Source organism: Triticum urartu, chromosome 7, assembly GCF_003073215.2.
Source record: "Triticum urartu cultivar G1812 chromosome 7, Tu2.1, whole genome shotgun sequence".
Taxonomy (NCBI): domain Eukaryota; kingdom Viridiplantae; phylum Streptophyta; class Magnoliopsida; order Poales; family Poaceae; genus Triticum; species Triticum urartu.
In genome coordinates, this window is record NC_053028.1 from 544945230 (window position 1) to 544965680 (window position 20451).

At 43.0% G+C, this 20451-nt stretch overlaps 2 protein-coding genes and 2 long non-coding RNA genes across 13 annotated transcripts; 3 read left to right on the top strand and 1 right to left on the bottom strand.

The window, feature by feature from the left end:
* The first annotated feature begins 558 nt into the window (after positions 1–558).
* LOC125519044 (receptor kinase-like protein Xa21) lies at positions 559–2933 on the top strand. The gene has a single exon (XM_048683933.1). The coding sequence runs from the start codon at positions 1974–1976 to the stop codon at positions 2931–2933; it is 960 nt and encodes a 319-aa protein (XP_048539890.1). The 5' UTR covers positions 559–1973.
* A 2619-nt stretch (positions 2934–5552) lies between these two features.
* LOC125521157 lies at positions 5553–12534 on the top strand. Its single transcript, XR_007289081.1, has 2 exons — positions 5553–6119; positions 12001–12534. It is a non-coding gene; the product is annotated as an uncharacterized LOC125521157 (long non-coding RNA).
* LOC125521155 lies at positions 6116–10988 on the bottom strand. Of its 10 annotated transcripts, none has more exons than XR_007289074.1 (10): positions 10873–10988; positions 10560–10765; positions 10358–10440; positions 10069–10163; positions 9667–9884; positions 8367–8516; positions 7810–7966; positions 7028–7186; positions 6832–6937; positions 6116–6304 (listed from the first exon to the last, which is right to left on the bottom strand). It is a non-coding gene; the product is annotated as an uncharacterized LOC125521155 (long non-coding RNA). The 10 variants fall into 10 exon arrangements; XR_007289077.1 differs by having other exon boundaries at positions 10877–10894; XR_007289072.1 differs by having other exon boundaries at positions 6832–6960; positions 10560–10964.
* Positions 12535–16085: 3551 nt separating the features above from the next.
* LOC125521154 (receptor kinase-like protein Xa21) lies at positions 16086–20090 on the top strand. Its single transcript, XM_048686203.1, has 2 exons — positions 16086–19239; positions 19405–20090. Exons 1-2 carry the CDS (start codon positions 16113–16115, stop codon positions 19803–19805), a joined length of 3528 nt encoding a protein of 1175 aa, XP_048542160.1. The 5' UTR covers positions 16086–16112; the 3' UTR covers positions 19806–20090.
* Positions 20091–20451: the final 361 nt, after the last annotated feature.

Here is a 20451-nt window from a genome sequence, read left to right on the forward strand (position 1 = left end):
TGAAGCGGCTCAACCTGTCGGATAACTCTCTGGACGATGCTATTTCGGCATCGCTTTCACGGTGCCGGCAGCTCAACAACATCAGCCTTGAATACAACAGGCTGAAAGGGGAGATGCCCTGGGAGCTTGCAGCCTTGCCCAACCTGGGTTTACTCCAGCTCCAAGGGGAGATACCACATGAGCTCGGCTCCTTGCACAATTTGTGGTGCTCGATCTAGGCCACAACAAGCTTCAAGGAACCATTCCTTCAGAGATAACCAGCCTCGTGAATCTGGAGTTTGTGGACATTTCAAACAATAGGCTGACAGGAGAAATACCCCCTGCCATACCTCTCTACACGCTGCGTCGTGCCTTTGTAATTCTGTACTAGCTGCCCCGGCGGGTTTTTGGGTAATATATTCAGGTGGGGAGCTCCCCCCCCCCCCCCCCCCCCCCCTCCTCTCCCCCCCCATCACCACCCCCACCCCCCCCCCCCCCCCCCCCCCCGGTGATTCTCAAATAAAAAAGGTAACCTTGTCAAATTAGACACGCTCTCTCTGAATTCATATCAACTGTCTGGTTCTATTCCAAGTTCAGTAGGAAATCTCCCGGTACTGGGCTTTCTTAGTCTTGCCACAAATAACCTGACAGGGAGTATTCCAGCATTACATAATCTTTCATATCTCTCGGAACTCAATTTGGCAAACAATGGCCTGACAGGATGCATCCCACCTGGGTTAGGGGAACCTCACATCACTCTCTGCCATATCTCTTAGCCGAAACCATCTAACTGGCCAAATTCCAGCATCACTAGGGAACCTCAACTTGCTTGAACTCCTTTATCTGGCATTCAATAATCTTACAGGTCTCATACCTCACTCCATTGGAAACCTACACTCGCTCGCTGAAATTGACCTCGAAAACAATGAACTAAGAGGGCCATTGCTTCCCTTGCTATTCAATCTTTCGTACCTCCAAGTTACCAATGTAGAAAGCAATTATAACCTCAATGGGTCTTTTCCATTTGACATGGGAAACAACCTTCCAGGTCAGGTCTTCCTTGCAGCTTATAATCAATTCCATGGTCCTATTCCTCCCTCTTTGTGCAATGCCTCTATGATTCAAATGATCCAGCTCCTTCATAACTCCCTAACAGGAACAATTCCCAGTTGCCTAGGTATTCGCTTGAGGAGCTTGTCCGTATTAACCATTGCCGAAAACCATATTCGAGCAACACAAGATGCCGACTGGGGCTTTGTGTCCAGCCTAAGCAATTGCAGTAATTTGCAGGTGTTGGATTTAGGTGGTAATATGCTTGAAGGTGAAATACCAAGTTCGGTAGGCACCCTCTCCACAAATCTAGAATTTCTTAACATGCAAGATAACAGCATAACGGGGAAGATTCCTGAAGTAGTGGCGAACTTGACCAATCTGCGCGCACTTTTTCTAGATAGTAACCATTTAGAGGGTACTATTCCAACCTCTCTTGGCAAGTTGAAGAGACTAAATTTGTTAAACCTAGGAATGAGTGACCTATCAGGATTGATTCCTCCCACATTCGGCAATCTTACACAACTAAGCAAACTTTATCTTGGTGGCAACATGCTTACTGGAAGCATACCTTCTAGTCTATAGGGTGTCCATTACAAAAATTAGACCTTTCAAACAACAGCCTTGTTGGTCCAATACCTAGGGACCTATTCCTCATAAACACATTGTCCATTATATGAGAATCCAAAAGAATCTATTAACCGGGGATTTGCCTATAGAATTAGGTAACCTAAAGAATATTGGGGAACTTGATTTCTCCGGTAATCTGATATCTGGAGAGATTCCGATCTCGCTTGGAGGGTGCCAGACCTTGCAGTTTCTGAATGTATCTCGGAACAACCTTCAAGGGACAATTCCGTCATCAATCATGCAGATGAAAGCCCTATTGATGCTTGATCTTTCCCATAATAATCTCTCAGGGAGCATTCCTGGCTTCCTGGAGCATGGAAGGGCTTGCTAGTTTGAATCTCTCATTCAACAACTTGGAGGGTGAGGTTCCAGCAGATGGGATCTTCAGCAAGGCAGCTTCCGCCTCAGCCTCAATTATGGGAAACGATGGCCTGTGTGATGGAATCCCTCAACTGAAGTTGCCACATTGCTCCAACCTCACCACCATGAAACCAACTCAGAGACTGGTCATAATATTGTCCATATGTGGAGCAGTCCTACTTACTGCATTAGTATTTGCACTGTCGACATTCTACAGTAAGAGCAGGAAGATGAAAGCAAACAAGCAGACATCATCCATAGGCGAGCAATATTTAAGGGTTTCTTATGCTGAAGTGGTCAGTGCAACTAATAGTTTTGCTTCAGAGAACCTCCTTGGTGCAGGAAGCTTTGGCTCGGTGTACAAGGGAACAATGAGGATAGATGACCACCAAGTAGTGATTGCTGTGAAGGTGCTCAACCTCACACAGCGAGGTGCATCTCGAAGTTTTGTTGCAGAATGTGAGACCCTGAAATGTGTTCGACATAGGAATCTTATGAAGATATTGACAGTGTGCTCAAGTATTGATTCTCAAAGCCATGACTTCAAGGCCCTCGTGTATGAACACCTACCAAATGGAAATTTAGACAAATGGCTAAACAACCATCCCATAGAAGATGGTGAAAATAGGTCACCGGATCTCCGTGTGAGACTGCAGATTGCAATTGATGTAGCATCATCACTCGAATACCTTCACCAACATAAGCCAATACCAATTATTCACTGTGATCTTAAGCCCAGCAATGTTCTCCTCGATGGTGAAATGATTGCTTATGTTGGTGATTTTGGGCTTGCAAGGTTTCTACATCAAGACTCAGAGAAATCAACTAGTTGGGCATCAATGAGAGGCACAATAGGCTATGCCGCTCCAGGTGAGCTTTTAGCATTTGTAGCACTTAACTCTCTTCTAAAATAACCCCCTTTAAAATTATGGAATTGGTTTGCAAGATTGAACACCCCGCCCACCACTCTTTAGTTAAACTAGATGACCCGTTGCGCCAATGGCGCAAAGGCCGAGTGTAAGATAATTATTGTGAGAGCATGCATTAATATATTGTTGTTTAAAAAGAATAGCTCATATACTATATGTAGTAAGTACATAAGATTGGAAATGATGCACTAAGTCATGTAGGAAAGGGCTCTTGTGATCTGTTTAGATTCGATACACAATTATGCAGAGGCCTTTAGATGTGCACTTGAAGGCGAAAGCATATATTTCTTTTATCATGGTTGTTTCAAAAGCACACCACACAGTAGTTTAAGCAGAAAATAACCGATAGCTAAATGCACATGATGGTCTTAGGGGTTTACATAAGATCCAAAAGGACGATAAACATAGAAGTCTTGATAGACATCTATACTAATACTGAGTTATATAACAAGGGGCTCTTGCAACTTGCTTATATTGGGTAGATGATCAAGCGCACTCCTTTGGAAGTGCATTTGAAGGCGAAAGCATATGCTTACCCTTTGTTCATGCTAGATGACCCGTTGCAACGATGGCGCAAAGGGCGAGAGCAAACCAAGTACTGATAGAGTGAGTGATCATTAAAGTTCGTAGATACCTATTGTAGCGTATGAAATGAGTAGCTACTGCTGGCAGATAGTTGCCTGGTAATAATATAAAGTGTTCTAAGAAGCTTATGAATGATTATCTACAATGATAGTCATAAGACACATTATATAGGCGGTACGAAGTGAAAACATTAGATAGATCCATCGTGACGTGCTTCACTGGCATTGAGAGTGACCCTCTTGCCTCGGCAACTCTTTACAGTGGCTGTGATTGGTGGTTGGTATTGCCCAAAGCCGAAATACCTTCGATGTCGCCGGCTAGGCTCCAATAGTACTTGTTTATTTGATGGAGATCATCCTCTGATTGTGTAGTTGTATCACTAAGACGGTCAGCAACATATCTTATGTGTGACAAAATATGATTTAGATTGTTGTCTTTTGATGTTGACCCGGCCGTGAAGTTGGCATTTATTATGCCATAAAGTTCCTTTGCTGCCATGTGATCTCCACTGAGGCTGCTACTCCAGCTGTTGCTAAAATAGTCTATTATTCCTTGTTCTTTTTGCTTATGCTTAAGAGACTTGCATTTTTCCTGAGCCAGTTGTAGTTTCTTATAGTTTATGCCTTGCAAAACTTTGCTGTAAGAGCCTTCCATGCACTTGAGAGCTTCAGCTGCTAGCTGATCTTGTGCTTCTTCAACTTTGCCATACACATGGATGGATATTGAATTTCTTGGAAGTATATTGTTCATATGGTGCTTACACCCATAGAAGTAAATTGTTGCATCAAGACCAGCTGGCTTTCCCTTCTTTGTTGAGTATAATGCGCTTGGGAGGCCAAGTTGCTGCAACATAGCGTCTAGAAGCACCTTTGTTGGAATCTTGACCTTTTCCATTTTGGCTGCTTAATGATAAGGAAAATGTTAGCAAGTGAAGTTTATCAATTTGTATTAATTAGTAGAAAGACATATAAGGATCACAGTAACCAAATGCTATGTGTTGTGTATCCATCTATAAAATGAGGCCCTCACGTTGTGTACTGGAAGCCTTCTACTGGCCTATTTTAATGCGAACGATTTTTTTTGTATTTATAAAGCAGCCTACTTCTGTACAGTGTATAAAAAAAGGCAAATATTTGGCACAAATTTGCCGAAGTAAAATAGTATTTTAGTATATGCATTTGTTGCAAATATTTGGCACAAATCTCTGTCTCTATCTCTGTGTGTGTGTTTATGAAGGTTATCCGCATAATTGAAAGAGTGATGATAGAAAACTTCAGACACAAATCAAAATATACTTAGTAATAATACATAATGTTTTAACAAGCTTACGATTGATTATTTATAATGTTATTAGCAAGGAAAGTAGATAGCCAGACAAACATCATATCGGCGCATTGAAGTGATGAACATTAATTGAGCTATTGCTGCACGTGCCATCATCATTGAAAATGACCTTGTTGTCCAGCATAGCCGCTATATGGGCCTACATCTGTTGCAATTCTGTCCTAATCTTCTTCCCCGTGGTTGACTGCTAGTCTTTTTTTTACAAACTCAAGCGCCCTAAGGAGGGCCTCCCTGCTTTCATTAAAATCAGAAACCAAAAGGCTGGCAGTTTGAGTAACATCACATACCTCAAAGATAGAAAACTACAATCATGCCCTCAAGATACACGTGCTGAGAGACAACAACACACGTCAATTGTTGCTTCACGAGCTGCCACCACGTAGCACAATGCCTACCACGTACACGTGCTGAGAGACAACAACACACGTCAATTGTTGCTTCACGAGCTGCCACCACGTAGCACAATGCCTACCACGTACACGTGCTGAGAGACAACAACACACGTCAATTGTTGCTTCACGAGCTGCCACCACGTAGCACAATGCCTACCACGTACACGTGCTGAGAGACAACAACACACGTCAATTGTTGCTTCACGAGCTGCCACCACGTAGCACAATGCCTACCACGTACACGTGCTGAGAGACAACAACACACGTCAATTGTTGCTTCACGAGCTGCCACCACGTAGCACAATGCCTACCACGTACACGTGCTGAGAGACAACAACACACGTCAATTGTTGCTTCACGAGCTGCCACCACGTAGCACAATGCCTACCACGTGTCTCGCATGACCGCTGGTCTTGATTCCATCCACCAGTCTTCGTCCCATTCCTCTCCCCCTGTACTCGTACTGAAGTGAAGTGAGGAAGCAGCTGGAGGAGGCGGACGAGGGCACCTTGGGTTCCATCTTCGCGGCGGCTCACACTGCAACTTGGCGGTGGAGCAGCTCCCGCTGCAGCTCGGAGGCGCTGCGGCTCCATCTGCATCTCGGCGGCCCGGCAGCTCGGAGTTGCAGCGGCTCCATCTGCATCCCTACGGCCCAGCAGCTCCCACTGCAGCTCGGAGCCACGAAATCGGTAGATGGCGCCACCGTTTCTCGTATGGGTGAGCCAAATCTACGCAGTTGCCACTGTCACTCCCCGCGTCTGTTCCGGCTGTGCTGGCACTCCCTGAAGCTGGTGACTTTCCATGACAAAGGAGGCTCCAGCAAGACGATACGACCGCTGTTTCCACTCAGGTAAAAACTAACCTCCTTCGGTGTTTGATGTCTATAGTTTTTTTTCGTGAGCTCATTAGTTTGATCTCCATCGGTAGTAGTTACCTCGCTGCTGGAAAATCAAACTTTAATTCACCCCTGCAACCTTAGCTTCTGGAAGCCATTGTCAAGGGCGGGTGCATGGTCCTGGATAATATTTAACTGATCTATGACGAAAGAAAAGAAATCAAAATCGAATACACATCAACATAAGCTTTAATTTATCAAGAAAATGCATTTATATAATTTCTAATTAGCTCGGATTATAGTATAAACAAAAATAAATTACAACATGTTCAAATGAATTATGAGGGCTCAAGACCTCGAACAAGATGTGAAAACCCAAAGTCAGATAAATTCTAACTGCACACCTACTTGTAACTACTTCCTCTGTCCGAAAATAAGTGTCGTTGAGTGCTAAATTTGACACTTATCGCATGCATTTGTATGTTCGCTAAATCAAAGAAAAAATAAAGCAGGAAGTACATAAAGTCCGGGCTGGTCAAGTCTACATTGACAACCGCTACGTGGGAGGAATTAGACTTTGTTGCTAGTTAGTACGTACAATACAGTCTATTCATGCTAACAACATTTGCTATTACTCTTAAATCACACATCATGTTTCTATTTTCTAAAATAGAATAGTGACCTCGATATAGCAGAAAACAAACACACGTGTAGCTAGCTTAATTACCTCACAAAGCTATTACCAAGGAAGTAGCGAAATCTTGAGCTCCTTCTGGTTCTTGATCTGTTTCCACTTGAGCAATCCCTCTCTACCTCCCAATCTTCACTGATGCCTGCAAAAAGTATGCACATGGGACTGCATTAAGATAGCCAAATGAACAAATAATCCAACAAAATCATTCACTATAACCAAGAATAGTTACCTTCCTAAACCACAACATGAAATCCTCTAGATAGCCTCGTTTCAAAAGAGAAAACTGAACAACTATAGGATGGCAGAGACGCCAAAATAGCTCAAATAATCCAGCCACTGGCTGATTTCCAGGCATTATTGTGACACATACTTGCACTTTCTAAAGCACCTACAATAATAAGTTAGAAAACCAATTTTGGCCTTCATCACACAAGTACCGAGAAGACACTTCCTGCTCACTGATGAGTGACCTTACTTAAGTACCGAAAAATCAAAACAAAATGTTGATTTCAAGAGGGGAAGCAGACACAAGTAACTTCAGATATTGCTGTCATTTAAGATCTATACTGGAAGATGTTGTATCAATAAATATATACAATTCTTCAAATAAACCTGCGACAACATGCACACAAAATCAGAAAGAATCGGAAATGTTTCGTGCTTTGTAGAAATCTTTATAATTGAAAACTAAATATATAAAACTCATTGCAACTCATCTTTGTTTAGTACAACACTCTGTAACATGCAACCAAGAAACTCAAATTTTGTTCAACTTTCATACCCTCAAAATGCATGGCTAATTACTGATTACAAGAAGTTTTAACTCATATAGGAGACAATACAACTCTATTTCACTTTAGATCAAGGATTCTGCCAAACTTTTGAAACTTATACCATAAATTCACATCTTATCTCTGCAAAGAAATGCAAAATTATGTAGAAGATAACATGGAGTTATTTTCACAAAGCCTCTACAGGATGGGATAGAGCTGATAAAGAAGAGTGCCATACCACTTGATAATCAGTGTCGGCCTTCATGCCTGAGAAGAGCATAACAGAGGAAAACTTCATAGTATTGAATAGGAAAATATGCAAAACACACACAATGGCGGGTAATAGCATGTCGTCAACTTGCAGTACATGGAAACACTGCAGGACGGCTTGTTCCCTACATTTGATAAGTTCACCATCTTGTTACGATGATATCAATAAGAAACAATTGCACATAATGGTACAGTAACATTTCCGTGATACCAATGATTCGCCATAATAAGAAATAAGGTGTAGAATTAAAAACTATAGAGGAAATGAATGTACATAGGTCATTATGCAGTAGAGAAAAATATAACCATCCAAAGTGATAAATCAGTCTCTATGTGTAAAGGCTGGAGGCTATATTCTGATAAGTCAGAATCCATCAAAGCAAAAGCAATCCAAGATTATCTTTCCTAAAAATGTAGATAAATGAAATAATGCTTCGCATTCAGTATGCCATTCTTATTTCTTTCAGGACATTTAACAAGGAAATTCACAGAAATTAGAACATTACTTAAAATCATCTTTATTACCCGTGATCGTGAGCTTGTCAACAAAGTTAATTTGTGTTGTTGTCCCTTCCTGAGATTACCCCGGCAGTCACCTCATTATTGACCTATATGCCATCTGACAGCATCAAATACCTCCTTCCATGGCAGAGGATATATTCTGCACCACTGCCACTGCAAAGGAAACATGAATGAACTAAATGAGCATGTAAAGACTATAAGAATAATATACATATGCTGACACCTTGAACAAATAGTACAAAATTACCCATGGCCTGCACACAACACACAACACCCACCTTATCGCAAATATCAATACAAATTTGTGAAAAATCAAAGACACAAATTCCACTCAAAGATAATCATATGCAATCCTGATATGTTAACCATTTGATGAAATGCATCGATCACATATCAAAACCAACATTGAGACTCAGCCTACTGATAGAGGCCACTATTTATAACCATTTTAATGGGCATTAGCTTTAACCTAAGAGCCTGACACGTTTACGCATTGAGAAATTGTAAAATATACATTGTGAAAACTAATTATATTCATTCATTGGCCATGCAACCATGTGAATTAGAACCTTACCAGATAGAGTATCTACATGAAAAAATAGATACAACATAAGAAGATAAGAGAAAATAATGTTATGTATCAACCCGCAACCAAAAATATGTTGGCAATATGAGGAAAATCATCTATAAAAAGTGTTATCTTAACCATTAATTCATAGTATAACATCACCATAAAATATCAGTATACTTGTATATATAATGTGTTGAATAAAAGTTGTACAACTCATTCCATTGAGCTGTGGGTCCGGCCGTCCGGGAATAAGCATGAGCAAAATATTTAAACACTCCATCTGACATTGGATCACTGGAGGTGGTCAAGAAATTAACATGTGTTTCCTGCCTGAAGAAAGAAAAATAGGCAGAAAGTCTGCACACTATCTTGACTGATTGGTATGATTATTATAAAGAAAGATCATGAACTGCAGCTCTTCCCAAAATATATAACGCAGATGCACCATTTCAACTACAGCATGGGATAATATGGAACAGTTTCACTGTCTACAATGCACTATTTAATAGAGGAAAATTATGCCTAAACTAAACTTGCTGAGAACCTCGCCAGGCGCTCATAAAAGTATCACTCAAATTTGGCGCGGAACACACAAAATATCTTGTTGAGAGACGATGCTACTCTTTATTCCAGTTAGCTGTATAAATGATACATTTTACTTTTTTGCACTTCGTCAAGCAGGTAAAATCTGTAACAAAAGAAATGTTCACACAAAGGAAACACTGAAATTACCTTTATAGATAAATATAACCAAGTCAACAAGCAGTAGATGCATCAGATCAGTCTTGCATGCCGTCAACTAAATGGAAGACAACCAGAATATACCGGATCTGCACTGAATGTTGGCTGTTTCTGTCAAAGGTGTTGCTAGCCCTCTTTTGTGTGAGGCAAAACTTGAGAAATCAGCAACCCATGAAGAAATCGTCGGCTACCAATCACATGGTCAGCAGCTGAAACAACAAGAAATTAAGCAATTAGTTAACTAAAATTAAGAACAATAGACTTCAAATATGAATCTGAAAGGCAATGAACGGGGGAGACATTTTTCTCTCTACAAATTCTTCTAGCAACAAAGAATCTGTGCATAGAAATAGGTGTCTTCCTTTAGTTGAGCTTTTCAGTTTGAGAAATTACCTCGAAAATCCTAGAATAGTTGAGATTTTCAGATGTGGGCCTCTTCATGCCTTCTCCACTACTGCCTGTTGCCACTTGTGATGGTCAGACCTAAACTGTGATACAAAAAATAACACGGATTAACAGAGCAAGCTCCAAAACTCTACAGTAGGAAAACTATCTGAATCTCGCTGCAATGCAAAATGAGTTTGCGCATTAGTATGAAGTGACTCTAGTAACTATATTGTCTATTCAAATCTTATTAGCATTGCTTGTCATACCAAACCAAAGTTTCAGATTTCAAAAGTACCTGCATTAACTGAAAACCATGTACACCGAGCCCGTCCTGTTTGGACTCCTTTACATGTGTTTCTTAAAATTATCTGAATCTCACTGCAATGCAAAATAAGTTTGCGCATTAGTATGAAGTGACTCTAGTAACTATATTATCTATTCAAATCTTATTAGTATTGCATGTCATACCAAACCAAAGTTTCAGATTTCAAAAGTACCTGCATCAAAACCTGAGCATAATCACCCCTTAGCCCGATGCTTCCAAAACCTGAGCATAATCACACACAAAATAAGGAAAATTTATTATAACAGCCACATCAATTCATTCATTTTGGTTATTTGCATCAAATTGGGAATCAATCAATGTATCAAAAAGCGAAACCTGATGAAGCATCAGGGAAATTAGCAGACCATCCTGCACGACCTGAATTATTACACCACCCACATCAATCAAATTAGTATAACAGCCTGAATTACTATTTGAAAAGAATAAATCATGAAAGAAGTGGACAAGAAACCATGAAAGGGTACCAACAGAGATGGAGGACAAGGGGCGAGAGTATGGGCCGCATGTCATCCAACAAAATCTCTACAATGGTGGGATGACGTTGATGACAAAGAAATAACATGTGGTTCAATTCCTTCCTCTTCTCCTCTCACTGCAGCCCCCTCTTTTCCATCCCTCTCTTTCAAACACACGTGATGTCCTCCCCGGAGCAGTCCTCCGTGAGGATTTATACAAACAGCTGGTGGTCGCATCTACAGCCTCAAAAACAGATCACAATTTTAGAAATAATTATGTGCATAGCTGCAGCCACCTCTGCACAATAATAATTCTTGCAACGCAATGCAACCGAATCAAGAGAGAGGGAGAGAGAGATAGAAATTAGAGAAGGGTTTACAGACTCACTGGCACACTTGAGGCAGCGAAGACGCAAGTGAAGAGAGCACCTACGCGTTGGGGAAGAGGGGGTGGGCGTCGACGGACGGGACGGATGGCACCAAGCTCGTGGATCCTCCGTACATATCTGCCTCTTCTGGCCGCGAAGGCGCTCGAGGAGAGGACGGTGGCGTTCAGCGGAAGGCTGCCCTCCTCACCCGCATGGCCGCAAACCACCTCTTCCTCACTCAGTTCGAGCCCATGCTCTTCTATGGCGGCTGCGCCCGATCCAGAAGAGAGGAGGAGGAGCCAGCCGGTGGCGGCTCCAGAAGAGAGGAGGAGGAGCCAGCCGGTGGCGGCGCGATGCGGGAGGCCGTGGGAAAGAGGGAGGAGGCGCCGCCGGATGGGGAGGAAGGAGGAGGCGAGGGAGTGGAAGGAATGAGGAGGACGTGATCCTTTTGACTGCTCGATCTAGGTTTTCTCACGGGCGTCTTCATTGGTCACCAACCGAGTCGACGAGCACTTCGCTGCCGCGTGGACCAACGATTTTATGGGCTCAGTGGCAGTCACCCAGTAAATCAGTCAAAGATGTAACAAAAGATAGCAATGAATAGTAAAAATCGAGGGTGAAAAACGATCGAGCGAGTTGATCGAATGGCCGACCATTGCGCGCGCGCGAAGGCCTCCAGATGGGCGGGTACCCTAGCAGGCTTTATATGTTCGATATGGCTATTTAACCTGCTCATTTCATTTTGCTCACATTTTTCTGTCAATTTCAGAGTATGGACTGGGCAACGAAGTTTCAATCCATGGTGATGTCTACAGCTACGGCATATTGTTGCTGGAGATGTTCACTGGAAGAAGGCCAACAGACAGCGAATTCGGAGAATCCTGTGCAAATGGCATTGCCAGAAAGGGCGGCAGAGGTCATAGACCGAGACTTACTAGCAGAGACAGAAGATGGCAAAGAAACCAGCTCAAACTCTAATAGCAATATGGGTCTGAGAATTGCTTGCATCACTTCAGTTCTGGGCACTGGTATTTCGTGCTCACAGGAGACACCATCGGATCGCATCCAAATCGGGGATGCTCTCAAAGAGTTGCTGGCAATAAGAGACAGATTTCAATAGGCTCCAGCTAGCTCCAAACAAAAATGTAGTTGTGTTTTGTGACATCTTTGTTGTATTAGTGTAATGGTATATCTGCATTGTTGAATGTACGTATATACAGTGTTGTATAAGTATGTTCTAGAACAAGTGCAGGGTGTAGCGCGTGATTCTGATTGTGTAATCAGCCGGTTCGATTGATCCTTACTCACGTCTATAGGATTACGCCATCAAAAAATCATATATAGGATTAGCGTGAGGATCAAGCTGACGTACCGGCCGATCCCTCTGTAATCTGTCAAACACCTCGACCTATATAACAGGAACGCGTCCCTGCCTAACTTTGACAATTTGCATCCACACCCCCTTTAATGTGGCTTAACTTGGCATGATATTTCACCCAGCCCCCTTAACTTCAAAGTTTGCATCCACACCCCCTTAACGTGGCACCGTTCCTCATACAGCCCCTTGTGCCGTTGGTTTGCTGAGGTGAACTGAAATCGTAGTCATGGCTATGGACCTGTACCGGAAGCATCTCTGGAAGGGGGGGAAAACATGGTAGCTCGCTGCCTTGTCCGAGCTAGGGCTCTTGCGGTACTCCAATACCAGCTCAAAGGGGAGAGAGATACCACATGAGCTTGGCTCCATGCATAGTCTCAAGGTAACCAATCTAGGCCACACCAAGCTTAACAGGAACCATCCAAGTTGAGATCGGCAACCTTGTGAGTCTGAAGAGCCTGGTATGCATAGTTATATTTCTTCTTAGTGGAATGACAGCACACCTACCGCTGTCGGCAAATTTTTAATTGCAGAAGACAATAATGCATAAATCGAACGTAGATGACTCGCAAGTCCTACATTGACTAGAGAATTGACGAGTGATGTTGACTCACATCTCATGCATTAAGTACTTCGTTGACTGACTTGTATATCCTCAATTTGACAGCAAACTAGAAAAAGGTAATTAAATTCACGAAATGTAGAAGTCCTTTGACAGCAAACTGGAAGACAATATTGCATAAATCGAACGTAGATGACTCGCAAGTCCTACATTGACTAGAGAATTGACGAGTGATGTTGACTCACATCTCATGCATTAAGTACTTCGTTGACTGACTTGTATATCCTCAATTTGACAGCAAACTGGAAAAAGGTAATTAAATTCACGAAATGTAGAAGTCCTTTGACAGCAAACTGGAAGACAATATTGCATAAATCGAACGTAGATGACTCGCAAGTCCTACATTGACTAGAGAATTGACGAGTGATGTTGACTCACATCTCATGCATTAAGTACTTCGTTGACTGACTTGTATATCCTCAATTTGACAGCAAACTGGAAAAAGGTAATTAAATTCACGAAATGTAGAAGTCCTTTGACAGCAAACTGGAAGACAATATTGCATAAATCGAACGTAGATGACTCGCAAGTCCTACATTGACTAGAGAATTGACGAGTGATGTTGACTCACATCTCATGCATTAAGTACTTCGTTGACTGACTTGTATATCCTCAATTTGACAGCAAACTGGAAAAAGGTAATTAAATTCACGAAATGTAGAAGTCCTTTGACAGCAAACTGGAAGACAATATTGCATAAATCGAACGTAGATGACTCGCAAGTCCTACATTGACTAGAGAATTGACGAGTGATGTTGACTCACATCTCATGCATTAAGTACTTCGTTGACTGACTTGTATATCCTCAATTTGACAGCAAACTGGAAAAAGGTAATTAAATTCACGAAATGTAGAAGTCCTTTGACAGCAAACTGGAAGACAATATTGCATAAATCGAACGTAGATGACTCGCAAGTCCTACATTGACTAGAGAATTGACGAGTGATGTTGACTCACATCTCATGCATTAAGTACTTCGTTGACTGACTTGTATATCCTCAATCTGACAGCAAACTAGAAAAAGGTAATTAAATTCACGAAATGTAGAAGTCCTTTGACGAGTCAATTGCACATCAGTTTCCAAGAATCTTCCTGCATGAATTATTGAGCAACTTGCCTTGCACCCATCAATCTATCAAATGCTGATTTTATCTACGGCTCACGTGTAGGGTCGCGGGTGAAGTTCTTCAGGTGACTTCTTGTCCAACGCCGGAGCCACAGCCGCGACGTCCTCCTGTGGAAGACTACCGTCGAAGAGGCGGGTGCTGGCTGCCCGATCTGCCCTGTCGTGCTGGAAACTGCAGATCACCTGGTCTTTGGGTGTCCGTTGGTGCGCATTCTGGCGGACTGTGGGCGTGAGCACCGGCATCGACTGTGCCTCTGTCCAAAACCTGCACGAGCTTGATGTGCGTGCTGCCGTTGGGGGCGCCTTGCCGGCCACCTTCACTCTCTGTTGCTGGCACCCTTGGAAGCATCAAAACGCCGTCGTCTTCCGCCTCCCTGAACCATGTCCTTCGCTGTTGGCAGGAATATGCAGCTCTATAGCGCGAGAGGTTGCATAGCGAGGAGCGCTGCCATGCCATGCGGATGCCTGGCTGGGGGCTCTGGATCAGTTGACGGTGAGTGGTGTGGGTTAGAACCATGTAAATCTCTGTCTTCCATCTCTCTCGATCTCTCTTTGTGTGAATGGCCTGGCCGTGCATTGTTGTAACGTCTGTGAGGATGTCGTCTGAATCAATAACCCCCCCCCCCCCCCCCCCCCCCACCCCCCAATGACACTTCAGAAAAAATATCAAATGTAGAAAAGAACAGTACATATTTCTCTAAAATAAACCTTGGCATATGCCTTCGCCTCAATCATTGCCAAGATTCGTGCCTCTGCCAGCGTCTTGTGCCCCGCTCGATCGACGCTACTCACGCTAGTGGGTTGTGACATCCCGATTAGAAATGATAGACTACTCATATCAACAAGGTGCATCTTTTTCGGGAACCCATCTGAATGGAACCTCAAAGTTAAGTGTGCATGGCTTCGGAGCAATTTGAGGATGGGTGACCGACTCGAAAGTTGATCCTGGATACGCACAAGTGAGGGCAAAGTGCATAGGAATACTAGTGTTAATCTGTGCCAGTCTAGATCCTAGATGGTAGCCAGGCGCAACGGTCAAAAATCGGTGGGTTTGGCCCGGGCGTTACACCCCTAGAGTTTAGCTGCTTTTAGTCACTCTTGAACTTTTGTTCTGCTGGCCTGCGTGCCCTCTTGCCTCTCTGTAGGTTGTACTTGGCTTAAACTATCTGACTATGTCGTTTGTTGGATGACTTCGCTGGTTTGGCTTTTATTTATAAAGTTGGACGCTATGCTTTTTCTAAAAAAAACTTGAGATATAATAACTAGTCAATTAAGTAAAGTCGGGCGCTGGCGCTATGCCTTTTGTTGGATGACATGCTTGGTTTATTGTTTGATAGAGCCAGTCCCGTGCTCTTGTATGCATAGTTGTGTTTCTTCTTAGTGGAATGGCAGCACTCCTATCGCTGTCTGCAAATTTTTAGTTGCAGAAGACAATAATGCATAAATCAAACGTAGATGACTCGCAAGCCCTACATTGACCAGAGAATTGATGAGTGATGTTGACTTACAGGTCATGCCTTGAGTACTTCGTTGACTGACTTGTGTATTCCTCAGTTTGACAGCAAACTAAAAAAAGATAATTAAATTCATGAAATGAAGAAGCCCTTTGACGAGTCGACTGCACATCAGTTTCTAAGAATCTTCCTGCATGAATTATTGAGCAACTTGCCTTGCACCCATCGATCTATAAAATGTAGAGAAGAACAGTGCACTTGTCTAGAACCAGAAGAAGTGAGCAAAAGCAGCCTTGGTAGAAATATGGTAGGTGCAGAGTTCCCCATTCTTGTTTCTCTGCTCCTTGCACTTATTCTCAGCACGGGGTCAGCACCGATTTCACATGCTGGAATCGCCACAAATAATTCCAGTGACCACTCTGCTCTCCTATCCTTCAAGTCGCTCATAAGCGATGACCCCTTGCAAGCTCTGGAGTCATGGGGCAACCGGTCCATGCCTACGTGCCAATGGCACGGCGTGGCATGTGGCAGTCGAGGACGCCGCCGTGGACGGGTCGTGGCGCTGGACCTCAGCGACCTCAACCTTCTGGGCACTATCTCCACCTCGGTGGCCAACCTTACATTCTTGAGGTGGCTCCGCCTCCCCAGTAACCGCCTGCATGGTGCCATGCCATCAACACTTGGCCACCTGCGGTACCTGAAGCGTCTCAACCTGTCAAACAACACTCTGGATGGTGCTATTCCGCCGTCGCTTTCACGGTGCTGGCATCTCGAGAGCATCAGCCTTGGATACAACAGGCTGAAAGGGGAGGTACCACGGGAGCTTGGTGCCTTGACCAACCTTCGTTCAATTGTGCTCTACCAGAACGAGCTCGAAGGGGAGATACCACATGAGCTTGGCTCCTTGCACAATCTCAAGGTACTCAGTCTAGGCTTCAACAAGCTTTCAGGGACCATCCCTTTAGAGATCAGCAACCTTGTTAATCTGAAGTTTCTGCAAATCAGAAACAATGAGCTAACAGGACAAATACCCCCTGGCATAGGTAGCCTCGTCAAATTGAACATGCTCTCTCTAAGTTCAAATCAATTGTCTGGTTCTATCCCAACTTCAGTAGGAAATCTCTCGGAACTGGCCTTTCTTATTCTGCACACAAATAACCTAACAGGGAGTATTCCATCATTACATAACCTTTCATCTCTCTCGGTGCTCGAATTAGCAAATAATGACCTGACAGGATGCATCCCATCTGGGTTAGGAAACCTCACGTCATTATTTTTTATAGATCTTCAGCACAACCATCTAACTGGACAAATTCCAGCATCACTAGGGAACCTCAACTTGCTTGACAATCTTGCTCTGTCCTTCAATAACCTTTCAGGTCCCATACCTCACTCGATTGGAAACCTGCACTTCCTCTCTGAATTCGACGTAGACAATAATGAATTAGTGGGGCCATTGCCTCCTTTGCTATTCAATCTTTCCTACCTCCAAGTTCTCAATGTACAAAGCAATTATAACCTCAATGGGTCTTTTCCATTTGACATGGGAAACAACCTTCCAAATCTACAGCTCTTCCTTGCAAGTTATAATCAATTCCATGGTCATATTCCTCCCTCTTTGTGTAACGCCTCTATGATTCAAATGATCCAGCTCCTTCATAACTCCCTAACAGGAAAAATTCCCAATTGCCTGGGAAGTCACATGAAGAGCTTGTCCGTATTAACCGTCGCCAAAAACCAGATTCAAGCAACACAAGATGCCGACTGGGGCTTCTTGGTCAGCCTAAGCAATTGTAGTAATTTGCAAATGTTGGATTTAGGTGATAACATGCTTGAAGGTGAAATACCGAGTTCAGTAGGCACCCTTTCCACAAATCTAGAGTTCCTTAACATGGAAGATAACAGCATAACGGGAAAGATTCCTGAAGTAATGGCAAACTTGACCAATCTGCACACACTTATTCTATATGGTAATCATTTAGAGGGTACTATTCCAACTTCTCTTGGCAAAATGAAGGGACTAAATTTGCTAATCCTAGGAATGAATGACTTGTCAGGATCGATCCCTCCAACATTTGGCAATCTTACACAACTAAGTGTACTTCATCTTGGTGGCAACATGCTTAGTGGAGGTATACCTTCTAGTCTTATAGGATGTCCATTACAAAAACTAGACCTTTCACACAACAGCCTTGTTGGTTCAATACCTAAGGACCTATTCCTTATAAATACATTGTCCATCTATATGAATATCCAAAATAATCTATTAACCGGGGATTTGCCTACAGAATTAGGTAACTTAAAGAATATTGGGGAACTTGACTTCTCCGGTAATCTAATATCTGGAGAGATTCCAATCTCCCTTGGAGAGTGCCAGACACTGCAGTATCTGAATGTATCTCGGAACAACCTTCAAGGGTCAATTCCATCCTCGATCGAGAAGATGAAAGCCCTATTGATGCTTGATCTTTCCCATAATAATCTCTCAGGGAGCATCCCTGAGTTCCTCGGGAGCATGGAAGGGCTTGCTGGTTTGAATCTCTCATTCAACAACTTGGAGGGTGAGGTTCCAACAGATGGGATCTTCAGCAATGCAGCTTCTGCTTCTGCCTCAGTTATGGGAAATGATGGCCTGTGTGATGGAATCCCTCAACTGAAGTTGCCACATTGCTCCAATCTCACCACCAAGAAACCAACTCAGAAACTGGTCATAATATTCTCCATATGTGGTGCAGTTGTATTTATTGCATTGGTATTTGCACTGTCGACATTCTACAGTAAGAGCAGGAAACTGAAAGCAAACAAGCAGACATCATCCATCAACGAGCAATATTTGAGGGTTTCTTATGCTGAACTGGTCAGTGCAACTAATGGTTTTGCTTCAGACAACCTCCTTGGTGCAGGAAGCTTCGGCTCAGTGTACAAGGGAACAATGATGATAAATGACCAGCAGGTAGTGATTGCTGTGAAGGTGCTCAACCTCATGCAGCGAGGTGCATCTCAAAGCTTTGTTGCAGAATGTGAGACCCTGAAATGCGTTCGACATAGGAATCTTATGAAGATATTAACGGTGTGCTCAAGCACTGATTTTCAAAATTGTGACTTCAAGGCCCTTGTGTACGAATACCTACCAAATGGAAATTTAGACAAATGGCTACACCACAATCCCATGGAAGATGGTGAAAATAGGACACTACATTTCCGTGTGAGACTGCAGATTGCAGTTGATGTAGCATCATCACTCGAATACCTTCACCAACATAAGCCAATGCCAGTTATTCACTGTGATCTTAAGCCAAGCAATGTTCTCCTTGATGGTGAAATGGTTGCTCATGTTGGTGATTTTGGGCTTGCAAGGTTTCTACATCAAGACTCAGAGAAATCAACTAGTTGGGCATCAATGAGAGGCACAATCGGCTATGCCGCTCCAGGTGAGCTTTTAGCTTTTGTAGCACTTAACTCTCTTCTAAAATAACCCCCCTTTAAAATTCTGGAATTGGTTTTCAAGATTGAACACCCAGCCCACCACTCTTAAGTTAAATATGGTTATTTAGCCTGCTCATTTCATTTTGCTCACATTTTTCTTTCAATTCCAGAGTATGGACTGGGCAACGAAGTTTCAATCCATGGCGATGTCTACAGCTACGGCATACTGTTGCTGGAGATGTTCACTGGAAGAAGGCCAACAGACAGCGAATTTGGAGAATCCTTGGGCCTTCACAAGTATGTGCAAATGGCATTGCCAGACAGGGCAACAGAGGTCATAGACCGGCACTTACTAGCAGAGAGAAAAGATGGCGAAGAAAGCACCTCAAACTCTAACAGCATCATGGATATGAGAATTGCTTGCATCACTTCAGTCCTGTGCACCGGAATTTCATGTTCACAAGAGACACCAACAGACCGCATCCAAATCGGGGGTGCTCTGAAAGAGCTGCTGACAATAAGAGACAGATTTGATAAGGAGTTGTGTGCGGAAGGCGAACCAGCAAACTAAAGCATACGAAGCCATTCAAGCAACCAGGGCTGGTCAACAAGGACGGCAAGCTGCCATTTCAATAGGCTCCAACTAGTTCCAAATAAAAAGTAGTTGTGTTTTGTGGAATATTTGTTGTATTGTCGTAATGGTATATCTGTATTGTTGAATTGTACGTATATATGATGTTGTATAAACCATATGTTCTAGAATAAGTCCATGGTGTAGCGCATGCGTCTGCTTGTTGTAATAATCAGACGGTTATTAAGATTAGCGTGGGGATCATACCGGCTGATCTCTCTGTAATCTGTCAATCACCATGGACCTATATAACACGTACGCGACCCTGCCTAACAGCACACGCTTCCAGGCCCACTTTGTTACTTTAATAAACTGCCTTATGTATTCCCCACGACTACAATTTTTTACTGAGTATATGACCGGAACAATGCTTAGCTAGGAGAACAAGATTGCACGCTTTTACATCATTCCCTTCACGCAATGCTTAGCTTATCTTATTCGCTTACATCCTCGATTATGACCAGGATTTCATCCATGACTGGGTACTTCTTCCCTTGGAGCTTGCAACGTGCGCACATCACACGTGTAAACTAGCACTAATCGCGGAGATGGATTGGTAAGAATGGAAGGAAGGAGGCGTTACCTC

Bases quoted from the DNA above. Each gene is read 5' to 3' on its own strand.
- LOC125519044 (XM_048683933.1), top strand. From the start codon at position 1,974: ATGGAAGGGCTTGCTAGTTTGAATCTCTCATTCAACAACTTGGAGGGT.
- LOC125521154 (XM_048686203.1), top strand. From the start codon at position 16,113: ATGGTAGGTGCAGAGTTCCCCATTCTTGTTTCTCTGCTCCTTGCACTT. The intron at 19,240-19,404 runs GTGAGCTTTTAG...TTTCAATTCCAG, and splicing joins AATCGGCTATGCCGCTCCAG to AGTATGGACTGGGCAACGAA.